Consider the following 19250-nt stretch of genomic DNA (forward strand, 5'->3'; position numbering starts at 1 on the left):
ACCTTTTCAGTTCACCTGTCTCTCCTTTCTTCTCTCTGTTCTGCATTTTGATTCTGTTGCAACTTTACTTGTGTACTCGTTCTATGTGTTTAATTTTGTTCTGTTCCCTGGTTCTTCTCTCTTTTTGTATTTCTTTTGAAACTCCTTATTGATTTTTGTTACTCCTTTACATCCCTCCTCTCTCAGTGTGTGATCAGTTAGCTCTAGGTGTTGCTGCAGTGTTTGGCCCTGCTCACAGTTCCTCAGTCAGTGCAGTTCAGTCAATCTGTAATGCCCTGGAGGTCCCACACATCCAGACCCACTGGAAACATCCAGTGGACAACAAGGACTCCTTCTTTATCAATCTCTATCCAGAGCACAGCTCCATCAGCAGGGCCATTTTGGACGTTGTGACCTACTACAAGTGGAAGACTCTAACAGTGGTCTATGAAGACAGCATAGGTGAGTCACAGAGACTATTTGACAATGTTTGTGATTGTCTGTACACTAGTATTACACACTTTTCATGTTTTATGGTTTCACCCCCCCCCTCCCCCCAGTTTTACATTTTCAGTGTGAGGAGGGGCTTTGATGGGGCACATAAATGTAGTGTCATAATAGTTTGACAAAGAAATATAAGCAAGGTTCGTACGGTCATGAAAAACCTGGAAAAGTCATGGAATTGTAAAATAGCAATTTCCAGGCCTGGAGAAGGTTTTGGAAAAATAAATAAACCCAGAAAGTTTTGGAAAAGTCATGGAAATTTGCTTCACAAACACATTTATAATAGAATATATGTTTAATTGTTAATACTTTAAACAGTACGATAAGTCACGTCATGTAATGTTACGTTCTCTGCATGGGATAACGTCTGGCACAGTTGCAGCTTGTACTTTGAATCAGGGCTGTAACCACCATTGACACTGAGGGGGACATGTCCTCCCCAATAATCCCCCCTGCAAGATGTGCTCTGGAGTATACACTGCTATGTATGTTGTTAGGATGACAAAAAGTTACAAGTTTAGAATGAATTTAATGAACGTGGTAACCTGGTTTTCCTGGTAGCCTTTCAGTAAATTCACTTATCTAAGAAACTTATTCATAACACACAAAGTGGAAGAGTTATCATCCTCGGACTTAAACTAGAACATGGTTTTTAGTTTGTGGATGACAGAGTCATTTATTAAAATAAAATATTATTTGCAAATCTAGTTCTTTAACTATTTTTCTTTATTTGTATAATTTTCTTTTTTGGACAATAAACCCCCAAGTGTCTGCAACCACTGTATTTTGATAGTAGTCGGTATGTCCAGGTGTGTGCTCAAAAAGTTAAAGGGTAAGTTCACCTAAAAATGAAAATTCTGTTATCATTTACTTACCCATATGTCATTCCAAACCCAAATACTGTTACTTTTCATAACGTTAAAGAGGATATTTTTAAACTCTTTTTATTAACTCTTTTCCACTCTATTACAGCTATATTCCATAAAATGGCAGAATATTGTAATCATGAGCTTTAAATGTGCACTATAAAAGCTATACTCCAAGTGGCCATACTAGAGCTTTGAGTCGTATGGACTGATTTTATAGTACAGCTGTGTAAACATTCTTCAATACACACGGACTCACTACAGTTATTTTGCTTTTGGTTTGATTTTTCATTCTTATTTTGCATGTATATATGTATAGTCATGAAAATTTGTCTCAAAAGGCATGGAAAAGTCATGGAAAAGTCATGGAAATTTGTCGGTAAAAATGTGTATGAACCCTATATAAGGCATATGTATTGGCTTAATGCAAAAAACTTGACAACAACATACAAAAAAACCCCATAGTATAATGAAAAGTAGGCAACTTTACACTTTCAGTGCTAAACAAATCTCTTTTTTTTTTTTTTATAAACATTTACGAAATGGGTGCTGATGTTGTCTTTGGGCGTTGATCTTTCCTTTTCAAGCTAACTATTGTTAAAAAAAAAACATCAATTTGTTCATGCTTGCATGTTGATTTTCCTGATGCACATATGCCATTTAAAATAAATTTGGCATTCACAAAATGATTAGTTATAAATCAACCCAGGTATCTGTTATATTGCTCTAACGCACTTCACTCACTTCACTGTAGTCATCATTTTTAGTTAATAAGTAATGATATCCATTATGAGCTAACTTGACAGTTGATGAGTTTCTGAGTGCTTTCTAAGCTACATTTATGTTTTAAAAGGAGTGTACAACTACAATCATTCTAAACAGTAATCATTGTAATTTAGCCAGCAGCTGGTGCAGCATTCAAATTTAGTCCAGTGTTGACGTGACTTACATTGCTGCATTGCTTTGCTATGCTAAGCTTCTGGTAACAGCTGGGCCACAGAGTGCATTTTTCTCTCTCAGTGTTTCAGCACATGCATAGAGTGTATACTCAGTAGCTGATCATGAGCCCTTTCATGGCAGAAGTATTAATATACCACTGGCTCCCTGCTAGTGAAAGTTATGAAAAATGGTATTAAAAAGTCCAGAAAAAGGTTTTCAAAATTTCTAGACAGTTCACCACTCACTATTTAGTACAGAATTCTTGGGTAAGGAGGGAATTTTACCTGGTGAGCCCTACTGCTGTTGGGGGGGTGAGGATATTTAGCCACTGCATCTGATAGGTACCTCCTCTACAGTGCCTCAGAAAGTTGAACTGTTGCGGTTGTTGGCCAAGTAGTCACCCCGAACTGCCACAACTTCAATGATCCTGAACCTGTTGTCTCCATTTGGCAGCTACGTCTCATGTCATGTGAAGCTTATCAAGACTAGTTGAGATATAATGCAGAATAATGTAAACACTGACTTATTAGCAAACACAGCAGGTAAAGTAAAAATCAAACAACAAAACAGCAAAAAAAAAAAAAAAACGGCAAATAGGTTTTTATAACAATTATAACATATAGCAGTTGATCTCTAGCGGCAGTGGTGGCTCACCTCCAGTCACCTTGTTTTGAAAAGGTGGAGAGACAGGTTATAGTAGTGAGACATGGAAGGTGGATACAATCTAGGGTACAAGCTAGGTGGTAGTTCCAGTTTACGTGATACAGGGTTAAATCTCAAATGGGTTAAATAAAATCTCAAATGGACAAAAGAATTGGGGACTTTCTCAAAGGCATTTTATTATTATTTATTATTAGTTTCAGATCCTGGGTGGAGAGCCAGACCATCTCTATTGGTTATAGTTGTGGCACGATGTCAATCTGCTTTGTTTTTTTATTGATTGATGGCTCTTTGAAGTTGGAGGTCTGCTGCTGCCCAGGTTTGCTGGCTTCTCCTTTCCATTCATTGACAGAGGGTACTCAGGGTTCTCCTGACCATGGAAAGATTGATGTTTGGTAACCAAGTACACACTGGAATGAGGTACGACCAGTGGAGGAGTGAATCAGGGTAGGTAGAAGCTCCAGTCATGCTGGTTGTTACTGCAGTGTGTTTTAATGAACCTCCAATTTCTTTGTTTTGGTCAATTCATTCAAAATGCTTGCCATACCTGTGAGGTGAATTGAGGTGACATGTCAGTATGTTACTATGAGAAGCAGGGAGAGCAGTGATAAAATCTACTGTTATGTGAGACCAAGGATGCTGCAGGATGAGTAGTGGTTCCAAGGAGTCCAGTGGTTTGTCTTGGGGTACAGTGCTGTGCACAGACTGGACAAACCTTGTGACATCAGGATATGGCTCAGCAGAATTTGTTTTACACTAACTTGATTATTTGATGAATGCCCAGGTCTTCTGATCTTCTGAGGAAAGTGAGCATTTGTTTGATTTTGTCCATGTCTCTGGGAAAAGCAGAGTAAGTGCTTGCAAATCATATAGTAGTGTTGGGGCCGAGTCCACCTTTGTCGCGACCAAGTCTTTAATCAATCGAGTCTGAGTCGAGTCTGGCCGAGTCCAGAAATATTTGAAATTGCAATTGTAAACTCAACACTGAGCTGTTAAATTAATATTTTCATCTTCACAAACCAATGGCAACATAAATCTAACAAAACATACCATTATTACATCTTGCCATTGCCATTTGATATTTTATTTCATGTACCTCAACTATCAAAAAAATGGTTTCAAAGAAAAAAAAGGGATATAAAGGTATAAGTAGAACTTTTATTATATTATACGTGTATGAAAATGCAAATTAATCTGTTTTGTTATTGTATCATTATATTGTGTCCTCCAGTTCAAGTTGACATTTTAATTATTTGATGCCTCTCCCCCACAGTTATATAGGCTGAGAGAGAATACAGCATTACATTTAGAGCATGTCATAACAACAAGCTTCATGCTTTAATACTGCTTTTAATCTGTCTATGACAACAAACTCATTTCTGAACACAGTTCTGTTCTTGTAACTTTTTTCATTTTAATTCCTAAAATGAAAAAAACACCAAAAAACATATCAGCAAGGTTTGTGATATTTACTACATTAAGAAGTACATTTCACATTTTACATGAAATTCAAAACTGGAATCACCAAATGCTAATGTTTAGGGGTGGGCGATATGACTACAATCTTATTTCACAATAACAATACATTTTCTCAGATAGGTTTATCAGTATTCAAGTAAGAAATACTACAGAAATTGAATAAAGCAATTAAATGAAAAATAAAATAGACTTCACTATATGACATACAGTGCATCTGTAAAGTATTCACAGCGCTTCACTTTTTCCACATTTTGTTATGTTACAGCCTTATTCCAAAATGGATTAAATTCATTATTTTCCTCAAAATTCTACAAACAATACCCCATAATGACAGCGTGAAAGAAGTCTGTGTGAAATCTTTGCAAATTTATTAAAAATAAAAAAACATGTACATAAGAATTCACAGCCTTTGTTCAATACTTTGTTGAAGCACCTTTGGCACCAATTACAGCCTCAAGTCTTTTTGAGTATGATGCTACAAGCTTGGCACACCTATTTTTGGGCAGTTTCTCCCATTCTTCTGTGCAGGACCTCTCAAGCTCGATCACGTTCGATGGGTGCACAACCATTTTCAGATCTCTCCAGAGATGTTCAATCGGGTTGAAGTCTGGGTTCTGGCTGGGCCACTCAAGGACATTCACAGAGTTGTCCTGTGGCCACTCCTTTGTTATCTTGGCTGTGTGCTTATGGTCGTTGCCCTGTTGGAAGATGAACCTTCGCCCCAGTCTAAGGTCCAGAGCACTCTGGAGCAGGTTTTCATCAAGGACATCTCTGTACATTGCTGCATTTATCTTTCCCTCGATCCTGACTAGTCTCCCAGTTCTTGCTGCTGAAAAACATCCCCACAGCATGATGCTGCCACCACAATGCTTCACTATAGGGATGGTATTGGCCTATTGATGACTGGTGTATGGTTTCCTCCAGACATGACGCTTGCCATTCAGGCCAAATAGTTCAATCTATGTTTTATCAGACCAGAGAATTTTGTTTCTGACGGTCTGAGAATCCTTCGGGTGCCTTTTTCAAACTCCAGGTGGGCTGTCATGTGCCTTTTATTGAGGAGTGGCTTCCGTCTGGCCACTCTACCATACAGGCCTGATTGGTGGAGTGCTGCCGAGATGGTTGTTCTTCTGGAAGGTTCTCCTCTCTCCACAGAGACACGCTGGAGCTCTGTCAGAGTGACCATCGGATTTTTGGTCACCTCCCTGACTAAGGCCCTTCTCCCCCGATCGCTCAGTTTGGCCGGGTGGCCAGCTCTAGGAAGAGTCCTGGTGGTTCCAAACTTCTTCCATTTATGGATGATGGAGGCCACTGTGCTCATTGGGACCTTCAGTGCTGCAGAAATGTTTCTGTACCCTTCCCCAGATCTGTGCCTCGATACAATCCCGTCTCAGAGGTCTACAGACAGTTCCTTGGACTTCATGGCTTGGTTTTTGCTCTGACATGCATTGTTAACCGTGGGACCTTATATAGACAGGTGTGTGCCTTTCCAATCATGTCCAATCAACTGAATTTACCACAGGTGGACTCCAATCAAGTTGTAGAAACATCTCAAGGATGATCAGTGGAAAGAGGATGCACCTGAGCTCAATTTTGTGTGTCATGGCAAAGGCTGTGAATACTTATGTACATGTGCTTTTTTGTTTTTTATTTTTAATAAATGTGCAAAGATTTCAAACAAACTTCTTTCACATTGTCATTATGGGGTATTGTTTGTAGAATTTTGAGGAAAATAATGAATTTAATCCATTTTGGAATATGGCTGCAACAAAAAAAATGTGGAAAAATTGAATTACTGTGAATACTTTCCAGATGCACTGTATACTGTGATTCTTATTAAATTTACTGACGTTATTCAGTCAAATGAGTGAGTGAGGGATTTTCTCTTTGTCTTTTGTTGTTTGATTAACATTAATGACACAGACATCACCAGGTTTATTAGACTGCTGTCACTTTAAGATCTAATGCACAGAAACAATATACTGTATTGACACACCTCCGATTTTTTTCCCAACTGTTCACATTTTCTTAAGGCATAACCGACTGTGTTTGCATGATTACTTGGCCATACCTGCAATTTGACATGATGTATGTGTATTTATTTGACCGTCTGAACTCAATTCGGTACTCGCACGATGAGCCGGCTTTCTGTGCACGCGTTTCAAGGGTGTGCACGCAGAAAGCCCCTGGTCAGGCAGGGAGATATTCATTAAATTCTTGTTATCAGGGGTGATTCTAAAGTCTGTTGGGGCCCTAGACAAAAATGCTCAGGGGGCCCCTCCAACCAGCGTTCATCACTATTGTGTTATAAATAATCTGACACCAACCAAAACTGTACACAATCTAAACTTTTGTATGTATTTCAAATGTTCACATTAGTACAATTTTCAAACAATAAATACAAAGAACAATAAAAACTTAAATAAATAACTAATTACCTCCAGGTCAAAAGACCATTAAAAATTGTAAATATAAATATATAAAACGATAAAACATTGCAAAACACTTAAAATAAAAACAATATGAGCATAGTACAAACTATATATCTCAAAAATGGGGGGGGGGGGGGGGGGGTTTGGTTTGTTTTCTTAGGGAACTAAACCCACAGTGCTCAGTAACATCCTTTAAGCACTGATTTTACGGGCCTTGGCTAGTGCTAATACTGCCGCTATGTCCTCCATATCTAAATAACAGCAGTCGGTTATTTACTGTTATATTTAAACAAATAATCGACATTATCTGATCCACTTACCACTGTCTTCCTTTCTTTTTTCCTCATTCTGTTTTTTGTCTTTTTCTTTCTTTTTTCACTTCCTGACGGAAAAGTCCTCTTCATTTTCCTTCATTGATGTTGTTTTCTGAAAATATTACCAGCGAAAAGTCAACGGGAATGACATGGGGCACCTTTCAGGAGGTTTCCAACTGTCATGTCATTGCAAGTCGTCCATTATCACTGCTGTTGCCACATTTTGAGACATTGCTGTGGAGTAAAGTTTGTCAGCCCTCGGGGCCCCCTAATGGCCCCCTAATGGCCAGTTGTCTGCCTTGCCTGCGCCCCCTGCTTGTTATTTTAAGTTTATGTTGTTATTTATTTTTTTAGCTTTCTTTTCATGTTACGCATGACACAGACTCAAAATGTCCAAAATGTCAGAGTCCGTGTCAAGTTCAAGTACAAATTTACCCGAGTGCATGACAAGTTCGAGTTCGTTCATAATTGGACTCAATTCTGAGTCCAGGTTTGAGTGCCCCAATTCTATCATATGGAGAATTGCATCAAAAACCCTTTGCAGAACATGGGCTGTAAATTGTAAACTATTGGTAATGTAGCAGCAATACGTTAATTGTTCCATAAAATGTCTGATGCCACTTTGTAAAGTGCAGTATTCAATGGTATTTACTGGGTTAGGTGTTTGACTAGCCCAGGTGAGCATTGGGAGGCAGTCAGGTTACTCAACACCTTGCTGCCTCCCAGTGCTCACAAGGAAGAAACAAGAAGTCTGCTGATGCTGGCATGGATGTTTCTGTACCTTCTTCCAGATGGCAGGAGGATGAAGAGTCCATGGGATGGGTGAGAGGGGTCATCTGCAATACTGGTGGCTTTGTGGATGCAGTGGTTGTTGTATGAGGTGTCGATGTTGGGTAGAGAAACTCTGATGATCTTTTCAGCTGTCCTCACAATCCACTGGAGGGCCTTGCAGTCAAAGACTGGGTAGACTGGTCAGGATGCTCTCTGCTTTAAATCTGGTCCCTCTGTTGAAGGTTGTAAGGATTGCAGGAGGGAGTTTGGCTCTCTTCAGCCTCCGCAGGAAGCGGAGGCACTTCTGGGCCTTCTTGACTAGGCAGGTGGTGTTGAGCATCCAGGAGAGGTTCTCTTTTATGTGCACACCAAGAAACTTCGAGCTTTTGACTCTCTCCAGAGTTGTTCTGTTGACCTGCAGTGGTGAGTATTCTACTTGGGTCCTCGTGAAGTCAATAATCATCTCTTTAGTCTTATGAACATTAAGAGATAGACTGTTGTCTCTACACCATTCTGTGAGCTGGTTTGCCTCCTCTCTGTATGCTGACTCATCATTGTTGCTGATAAGGCCCACAACTGTAGTGTCATCAGTTAACTTAATGATGTGATTTGAACTGCATTTTGTAGCACAGTCATGTGTTAGCAGTGTGAACAGCAGTGGACTGAGAAAGCAGCACTGGGGAGCGCCAGTGCTCAATGTGGTGATGCTGGAGGTGGAGTTCAAGATCCTGATGGACTGGGATCTCCCAGTCAAAAAGTCCAGAATCCAATTGTAGAGATGGGTTGTCAGACCCAGCAGGCTCAGCTTTGTTATCAGTAATCAGCACATTACCTGAGCACCCAGTCTGGTATGTTTTCAGGACTTGCAAAGTTCTGTGGATTAATTCTGGACAGTCTTCCTGACATCTACTGCAGATAGACAAAGTACTATCGATCGATGGGAGTTGGGGTTGTTTCCTCTCTGGTATGTTGTTCTGTGCTTTGAACCATGTGTAGAAATCAGTCATTTTGCCTGGGAGTGAGGTGTCACCATCACAGACAAGTGGTATAGCTTTGTAGTCTGTGATGGCCTGAATGCCTTGCCACATAAACCTTGTGTCATTGGTGTTTAGGAAGTGACCATGGATTCTTTCTGCATAGTTGTGCTTTGCCTCTCTGATAGCCCGGAACAGATTGGCCCTTGCTGTGCAGAGGGCAGTGTCTCTGGTTTTCAGCAGCATTCACACTTCAGGAGTCATTCACGGTTTCTGGTTTGCACATGTGTTGGTCTTGAAGAAAGTCACATCATCTATGCACTTACTGATGTAGCCATTCCAGTATGTGTGCTCAAAATGGTCCTGAAGTGTTGAGATGGCTCCCTCAGACCATGTTCTCACCTGTTTCAGATCTGGTTTGGCTCCTTTCAATGAGCAAGACAGTAGAGCAGTCCTAGACTTCATGGGGAGGGTATCGTTTGGTAGCATGGCAGTGAAATGTCCTGGGCAGTCGTGACACCCAAATCTCCTTCAGTTTCTGATAGCACCGAAAGCTATGTGATCTCCTCTACTTGCGGTTTATTTGTTTTACCCACAGCGAAAAATTTAATTCCGTCAGTGGTATTAATTCATTGCAATCCCAATCACAGCAAGAAAAGAATATAGGAATATATCCTATCTGTTGTGGGTGAATTTTGTGGAGACGCAGCATGCATATTTTTTAACAGGAGTGACACTTTCTAAAATGTGATCTGGAGTGGGATCTATAGCTCATATATATACATTTGTTGCCAATCTATAAGCCGGACTATTAGATAAATGGCATATTGGTGTGAGTACCCAGTTACCCAAGCTTGCTGTCTGACTGTGGTATTTATTTATTTGTTCTTCTTGTTTGTTGGTTTGTTTGTTGAGATTGTTGCAACTGTGCACAGGAACTGTTTTTTACTTACAATTTTTTTTCTTGGATTTGTGAAACTTGTTTTGTGGACACTTTAACTTGTAAATACATAGAGTGAACTTTACTCCTTGAGTCGTGTTGGACACCCCGATGGACTGTTTATTATCGCCTGAGATTTCAACCATGCGAATCTCAAGTCAGTGCTCCCTAAATTTCATCAACATGTTGACTTTGCAACGAGGGGGCAAACACACTGGATATTGATTACACAAACATCCACGGCGCGTACAGGGCAGAGCCCCACCCCCACCTCGTCTACTCAGACCACATCTCTGTTATGCTAATCCCAGCATACAGACCACTCGTCAAGACGCTCCAAACCAGTTTTCAAGCAGGTGAAAACCTGGCCAGCAGGAGCCATCTCTGCTCTTCAGGACTGTTTGAGCACACTGACTGGGACATGTTCAGAGAGGCTGCAACTGACAGCAACTCCTCCAACTTGGAGGAATACACGGCGTCAGTGACCAGCCACATCAGCAAGTGCACTGATGACGTCACCGTCTCCAAGACCATCACCACACGCTCCAACCAGAAGCCGAGGATGACTGCGGAGGTGCGAGCACTACTGAAGACCTGAGACTCCGCCTTCAGGGCAGGTGACGAAGCAGCCCTAAGAACAGCGAGGGCCAAACTGTCCTGGGCCATCAGAGAGGCAAAGCGCGCACACGCCCAGAAAATCCACAGTGACTTCACGGATAGCAGCGACACACGGCGCATGTGACAGGGCATTCAGGCAATCAGCAACTACAGGACAACATCACCTGCCTGTGACAGTGATGCCTCCCTTCCAGATGTGCTGAACAACTTCTACGCTCGGTTCGAGGCTCAGAAGGACGTGGCAGCGAGGAAGACCACCCCTCCTCCCAATGACCAGGTGCTGTGTCTAACCACGGCTGATGTGAGGAAAATCTACGCAGAGTCAACCCACGGAAGGCTGCTGGACGAAACATTCCTGGCAGAGTGCTCAGAGGATGTGCAGATCAGCTAGCAGATCTTTTCACTGACATTTTGAACATCTCCCTGAGCAGTGCCATCATTCCAACGGGCTTCAAGGCTACCACCATTGTCCCCGTGCCAAAGAAGTCTCCAGTGTCCTGCCTCAATGACTAGCAACCTGTTGCACTCACATCCATCATCATGAAGTGCTTCGAGAGGCTCGTCATGAGGCACATCAAGACCCTGCTGCCCCACTCACTGGACCCGCTGCAGTTCGCGTATCGCACCTACTGCTCAACAGATGATGCCATTGCCACCACCCTACATCTGGCCCTCACCCACCTGGACAAAAAGGACACCTACGTTCGAATGCTGTTCATAGACTTCAGTTCAGCATTCTACACAATCATTCCTCAGCACTTGATTGGGAAGCTGAACCTACTTGGCCTGAACACCTCCATCTGCAACTGGATCCTGGACTTCTTAACTGGGAGACCTCAATCAGTCCGGATCGGGAACAACATCTCCAGCACCACCACACTTAGCACTTGCGCCCACCAGGGTTGTGTGCTCAGTCCACTGCTGTTCACTCTGCTGACTCACGACTGTGCAGCAATGCACGGCTCCAGTCACATCATCAAGTTCGCCGATGACACGACCGTGGTGGGTCTCATCAGAAAGAACGATGAGTCAGCATACAGAGTCGGAGGTGCAGCAGCTAACGGACTGGTGCAGAGCCATAAACCTGTCTCTGAATGTGGACAAAACAAAAGAGATGGTTGTTGACTTCAGGAGAGCATGGAGCGACCACTCTCCACTGAGCATCGATGGCTCCTCCATGGGGATCGTCAAGAGCATCAAATTCCTTGGTGTTCACCTAACGGAGAACCTCACCTGGTCCCTCAACACCAGCTCCAAAGCCAAGAAGGCCCAGCAGCGTCTCTACTTTCTGCGAAGGCTGAAGAAAGCCCACCTCCCATCCTCACCACATTCTACAGAGGAACAATTGAGAGCATCTTGAGCAACTGCATCACTGTCTGGTTTGGAAATTGCACCTCATCGGATCGCAAGACCCTGCAGCGGATAGGGAAGACAGCTGAGCAGCTCATCGGGGTCTCTCCCCCCCATCACAGACATTTACACAACACGCTGCATCCGCGAAGCCACCAGCATTGTGGATGACCAAACACACCCCTCACACACACTCTTCACCCTCCTGCTGTCTGGAAAAAGGTACCGAAGCATTCGGGCCCTCACAACCAGACTGTGTAACAGCTTCTTCCCCTAAGCCATCAGACTCCTCAATACACAGAGACTGGTCTGATATACACACACACACACACACACACACACACACACACATGCGCACACACACACACACACACATGCACATGCACACACACACACACACACACACACACACACACACACACATGCACACACACACACACACACACACACACACACACACACACACACACATACATGCACACACACACACACAGTCTGAACTGAACATCAACTCCCATTGAAATATTTGCACATTCCTGCATTGACACTGTTGCTTTTTTGCTGCTACTGTATTATAAAAATATAGTATCTAATTTATTGTCACTATATACACTTTATATACACTTTACCTGGCTGCTACCACTATAACTGCTATGTTAATATTTCGTATAAGCTAATTTGCTAAATACTCAGTCATAGCATGTTATGTTTACATTTATACACCATTTTTTCATTATATTGTTACTCCTTGGCACCCATCTTTTGCACTACCTGTTATATCAGACACTTCCACACTAGAACTGTGTACTGCTCGGCGCTACACTGTCACATACTGTACCTATTGTCCTGTCTTAGTAGTACTGTACTTTCCTGTGTTGTTCGCACACGTCTGCATGTACACTTTATGTAGAATGTTAGTGGATCTAACTAGTTCTGTGTCTCATGTGGTTAGCGTGTTGTTTTATGTAGCACCATGGTCCTAGAGGAACATTGTTTCGTTTCACTGTGTACTGTACCAAGTGTATATGGCTGAAATGACAAAACCACTTGAACTTGAACTTGAACTTGAATGCTTTTCAACAAATGGTGTTTTATATCTGAAAAAAATACCTCTTTACCTCTGAACAAGGTAAAAGGTTCATGTATTTTGTATGAAACTTTTTATGGTATTGCATGCAACCTTTGTATGTTTTCTTAAAGACTTGACAAAAACTACGGACAACCCAAACTGTAATTCAAATGACAGAATCCCTGTTTGGCACCCCAGCATTTAAAATTAACATTCGAGTAGGAAAATGTTACAATGTGTGTGGGTTAAATGTAGGTTAAATAATCATTATTTGATGCATTTCCATTATCATTTGTAATTTTATCGTGAACCTTTTTTGTCACATTTAGGATGCCCTAGGTGACATCAAGAAACAGTCACACAGGATGTATTATGAGGGTTTTTGTTTGTTTGTTTGCTTGTTGTTTGCAAGAATTTGGCCCTATGTCAAATATAATCGATGATCCCTGCTCTAAGGTTTTTGATCAAAAAATGTAAGTTGCCAGATTAAACAATTTCTAGGAAATAGGAGTAATAGGTAGTGGAATGCCTTTAATGAATACATATGTATTAAGTGATTAAATATGAAGGTCAAAATCACATGCTAAGTGGTCACTGCAGACTAGACTGAGTTTAAGAAGCAACTGAAATAAACAATGGTTAATAGATGGGCTTACGGGCTATTAGAGCATGGGCCAAACTCAGCAAAGAGTATAACTTTGCCAAATTTGATACAAAAACAGTATATTTCAGATCAGATGCACTGTGTTCTACAGGCATCATTGTGGAATTGTGAAGACTATATTTTACCATTTATATTTGACATAAACTGTGAATTTCTCATTTTAACCCATGACAGTGGCCAATTGTATGGTCACATTCCAGTTGTGTCATTCAGTAAATCTAGATGTTCATACACCAAAGGTTTACATTTGTTATCCACAGCCCGACAACAACCATTAATGCCAATAAGCTTCTGAACCCCATTATAGCTGATTGCGTGTGTCAGTAAATAAAATCCTGTATTGTTAAGCCACATCCTCTCTGCTATATAACTTGTGAATACAAAGCACTATTTTATCTTTGGATGCTTAAAATAACTGTACTTCATGTAGCTATCTATGAAAACCTTTATCTCGTATGTCCATATATATATATATATATAACTCTATATAACTCTCAGGAGATTGTTCTATTATTATGGTTATTACATCCATTCTTTTTTAAGGTTATGGGGACTTTAGGTCATGGGTCTGAGCAATATAATTATATACACTGTATCATCTGGACATTTAATAAATGACTGCTGTGATCCTTTATGTCTGAATAGCCTTGTTTCTGAAAACTTTACATGACTAAAATGCATGTCTGCATTCCCTTTTCTCTCTGTCAAATCCACAGTCTTCAAAGTAACCTGTTGTTGTAAATATTCTGATAAATATGCTCATATACTCTAGGTCAGCTTTTTATAGGGATATTTGCATATATTTGTATATTCAGTGGTGCTTGAAAGTTTGTGAGCCTTTTAGAAATGTCTATATATCTGCATAACGATGACCTAAAACATCATCCGATTTTCACACAAGTCCTAAAAGTAGACAAAGAGAAGGCAATTCAATAGATGAGACAAAAATATTATACTTAGTCATTTATTTATTAAGGAAAATTATCCAATATTACATATCTGTGAATGGCAAAAGTATGTGAACCTCGTTCATTTGAAGGTGAAATTAGAGTCAGGTAAGTGTTTTATCCCTGTTTTATTTAAAGAACAGGGATCTATAAGAGTATGATCTTCACAACATTTGTGGAAGTGTATCATGGCATAAACAAATGAGATTTTTGAGGACCTCAGAAAGAGTTATTGAAGCTCAAGAGGCTAAGAAAGGTTACAAAACCATCTTTAAAGAGTTCACAGTCAGACAAATTGTGTACAAATGGAGGAAATTCAAGACTCCCCAGGAGTGTTCAACCAACAAAGATCATGCCAAGAGCAAGAGTCAATAGTCCAAAGGAGCCAGGGTAACTTCTAAGCAACTAAAGGCCTCTCTTACATTGACTAATATTAATGTTCCTGAGTCCACCATCAGGAGAACACTGAACAACAATTGTGTGCATGGCAGGGTTGCAAGGAGAAAGCCACTGCTCTCCAAAATTATCATTGCTGCGCCTCTGAAGTTTGCTGAAGATCACACTGCCAAGCCAGAAGGCTTTTGGAACAATATTTTGTACATTGATGAGACCAAAATTGAACTTTTGGTTTAAATGATAAGTGGTATGTTTGGAGAATGGAAAATACTGCATTCCAGAGTAAGAACCTTATCCCATTTGTGACATATGCTGCTCTCTTTATGCTTTGGGCCTGTTTTGCTGCATCTGGGGGAGGACGGCTTGTCATGATTGATGGAACAATGAATTCTGAATTATACCAGTGAATTCTAAAGGAAAATATCAGGAGATCTGTTCATGAACTGAATCCCAATAGAAAGTGGGTCTTGCAGCAAGACAACGACCCTAAGCACACAAGTCATTCTACCAAAGAATGGTTAAAGAACAAAAAAGCTGATGTTTTGGTATGGCCAATTCAAAGTCCTGACCTTTATCCAATAGAAATGTTGTGGAAGGAACTAAAGCAAGCAGTTCATGTGAGGAAACCCATCAACACCCCATTGTTGAAGCTGTTCTGTACTAAGGAATGGGCTAAAATTCCTCCAAGCCGATGTGCAGGACTGATCAACACTTACCGGAAATGTTTAGTTGCAGTTATTGCTGCAAAAGGGGGTCACACCAGATACTGAAAACAAAGGTTTACATACTTTTGCCACTCACAGATATGTAATATTGGATAATTTTCCTTAATAAATAAATGACCAAGTATAATATTTTTGTCTCATTTGTTTAATTGGGTTATTTTTATCTACCTTTAGGACTTGTGTGAAAATCTGATGATATTTTAGGTCATATTTATGCAGATATATAGAAAATTCACCTTTCAAACACCACTGTATATAGAGGTTTATATTATCAACATTATGCTTGAATGTAATATTATACTTAATGGATGAACCTGTGGTTTATTATATCATTGAAAACGAGATAAAAAATGTTTTTAACCTTATACAGTAGCCTACATTAGTAGGTATATTGGTACATTAACAGAGCAGGATTGCTGGGTTTTGTTTTTTTTGCCAGGCCCCAGTGGAATTTGATGATAGACAGTCAACAAAGCCCAAATGTTTTGGGACCTGAGGACTTACAGAGCCTTACTATTACTGCAGCATAATGTTGATAGCAACGTATGAAGCTCACAGACTATGTGAATACTGCTGACCATGCATTAATCCTTCCGTTGATGCTGCACAATCGCCAGAAGGAGTAAAGCAGGCAAGTAACATGGTTGAGCCTTATAGGAAGAAAAATGTAAGCTCCTCTGCTGTGTTGTTGCAGCAGGAACATTCTGAATGCTTGCCTGCTCAGCCTCCTGTAATGGGAAGAGTGAGAACCTTTACTATATTGGAATGAATGAAAAGTAGTGGAGTTGGCAACAGGCATGAGCCAAATGCAAGAGCTATTAGCAGCAATACAATAGCAAAATGAAGTGTGAAATGAACTGAAATCACAGAATCTTAGTACACCTACCTAACATACAGATACTGATATACTCTCAGTGGCTATTTCTCATTCTCTAGACTTGTGTAATGAGCCCACCCCTGGCAGAAAGTGCAGAAAGCCCAATGGAGCATTTTGAAGATCCGAGCATAACACAGGAACGCAGCCCAACAATAGAAGCAAATGAGCTGTAGGTTGGTATTAAGGTTGCAAAACTGAAACTGGGTCTTCCACTGGACACAGCTGATTGAATGCCTAAGCTATTTTGTGCTATAATTGTCCAAACAAGAAAGGCTATACCACGTACACATATTTAAAAACAAAAAACAAAAAAAAGCACATGCTAGTTTGCATTGAAGCCTCAAAGTTCTAAAAGGTCAGGTCATGGACACAAAATGGCTTTGCTCTTTTTGTTCGGCAAGGAGACGAGAACACAGTAATACTCCTAGTTCAGAAGGAAACTGGGCTGGTGAGTATTCTTTTGGGTGGGTGTAAAAAAAAACAAATGACAACAAATAAATGAAATAATAATAATAATAATAATAATAATAATAATAATAATTTCCTCTCTATTTTTTTCTGCGTCTGATCTATAGATTTGGTGTACTCATCGTTATGATTCAAAGGAATATGACTCCCCTACGCCTCCCTAAAGACAGCTTTGAACAAAACCCCTGTCAATCTCTGTCTGATACTACCATTGCTCAAAGGGATATAGCAATTGTTTCAACTGTGGATTGTGTAGACGCTTAACCTCTCCATACCCATGTGTATTCACCAAAACATTATGCCATATAGTTACATAACTTGTTACAAGGAACCAAACCATATTTTCCAATCTTGTTTCATGCCTCATTAAAGTGTTCTCTTGTTTTTAACAACCCATCTACCCCACATTTTTACAAGTAAAAATTTTAGATTAAAGAAAGTGAAAGAGGTATAAGCATGTTAAATGAGGTAAATAGACAGAAAACGATTAGGGTCCCAATTGTGGTGATACAGAGCAGCACTATTCTCACACCAGGGAAATCAAAAACATGCAACTACTCCAGCCCATAATGAGTTTGTTTTCCTCCTAACTTTCTTGTCCTTCATTTGAGTTCCCTTTATGTTCACTTTTAACAGGCCTAATGCGCATGCAGGAGGTTATCAAAGCACCATCCAGAAATGGTATGAAGGTGCGTATTCGTCAGCTGCCCACGGGGAGCAGTGATGCTCGCCCACTTCTCAAGGAGATGAAGAAGGAACAGGAGTTCTATGTCATTTTTGACTGCTCCTACCAAATGGCCTCTGAGCTGCTTAAACAGGTGCCAGATGTCTAAAAAAAAACCATTTGTTTCTTTGACACTTAAACACTTAAAAGTCTTTGTATTGTGGAATGTTCCAAAGTGTTTTTAAAACGTCCTTTTATCACACTTAAAATATGGCTGTTTATAAATTATTTTAAGATATAGTGCATTCCTGTTTTTTTCTGTATATATAGCTAATGTCGATGGGAATGATGACTGAGTACTACCATTTTTTCTTCACTACTTTGGTAAGTTTGCAAAAACAGTATTTACAAATGTTGACGGCTTTGATAATAACAGCACATTGTATGCAAAGAAAATGCACATGCAAATACAGTGCTGTGTTTTTGTGTATATCTCATATTAAATAGTTTTAGATCTTCAAACAAAATACGACATAAAACAACGCCAACCTGAGTAAGCACACAATACAGTTTTATTTTTATTTTTTTATTGAGGCAAAAAAAAGTTTTCCATCCCCTTAAACTTAAAATCTGGTTGTGCAACCGTTATCAGCAATAACTGAAAACGCTTCCAGTAACTGGAGATCAGTCTTTCACTTACTTCTAGGACTAGGACTTACTTCTGTGCTTTGGATCATTGTGTTGCTGCATAATTCAGTTGCACTTGAGTTTTAACTTACGGACTGAAGACCGGACATTCTCCTTTAGGATTTTATGGTAGAGAGTAGAATTCATGTTTTCCTTAATTATTGCAAGTTGCCCAGGCCCTGAAGCAGCAAAGCATCCCCACATCATCACACCTCCACCACCATGCTTGATCGTAGGTATGATGTCTTTTTGTGGAATTCTGTGTTTGGTTTACACCACATGTAACAGGACCCCATCTTCTAAACAGTTCCACTTTTGACTCATCAATCCACAGAACATTCTCTCAAAAGGTTTGAGGATCATCAAGGTGATGTTTTGGCAAAATTTAGACGAGCCTTATTGTTCTTCTGGGTTAGCAGTGCTTTCACATCGCCACTCTTTCATGGATGCCATATTTTGCCCAGTGTCTTTCTGATAGTGGAGTCATGAACAGTGACCTTTATTGATGCAAGAGAGGTATGTAGTTCCTGTGATGTTGTCCTTGGCTCTTTTGTGACTTGCTGGATGACTTCCTAGTTGTTCTGTTCCTGGCGGAATTTTGGAAGGTTGGACACTTCAGGGAAGCTTCACTGTCGAGTGTTTTTCCATTTGGAGATAATGTTATCACTGTGGTCCTTTGGAGTCCCAGAGCCTTTGAAATAGCATTGTAACCCTTCCCAGACTGATGTATTTCAACCACCTTCTTCCTCATCATTTTTGGAATTTCTTTCAATTTTGGCATAGTGTGTTACTGGTTAAGACCTTTTAACCAACTTCATGCTGTTGAAAAAGTTCTATTTAAATGTTGATTTGATTGAACAGGGTTTGCAGTAATCAGGCCTGGTTGTGTCTAGTCCATCTGAACCCCATCATGAATACAGTTTCATA

The 19250-nt window shown here is 40.3% G+C and overlaps 1 protein-coding gene across 1 annotated transcript in view; it reads left to right on the forward strand.

Annotated features, from left to right (window-relative positions):
- The window catches only part of grik1a (glutamate receptor, ionotropic, kainate 1a), a 58482-nt gene that overhangs the window by 16064 nt on the left and 23168 nt on the right, over window positions 1–19250 (forward strand). The window contains exons 3-5 of the mRNA XM_053644658.1: window positions 187–441; window positions 17609–17790; window positions 17967–18020. Of these exons, the coding sequence (XP_053500633.1) occupies window positions 187–441; window positions 17609–17790; window positions 17967–18020 (491 nt within the window). The remainder of the gene's footprint in view (window positions 1–186; window positions 442–17608; window positions 17791–17966; window positions 18021–19250) is intronic.

The sequence above is a fragment of the Ictalurus furcatus genome, chromosome 16, assembly GCF_023375685.1.
Source record: "Ictalurus furcatus strain D&B chromosome 16, Billie_1.0, whole genome shotgun sequence".
In the NCBI taxonomy this organism is placed as follows: Eukaryota; Metazoa; Chordata; class Actinopteri; order Siluriformes; family Ictaluridae; genus Ictalurus; species Ictalurus furcatus.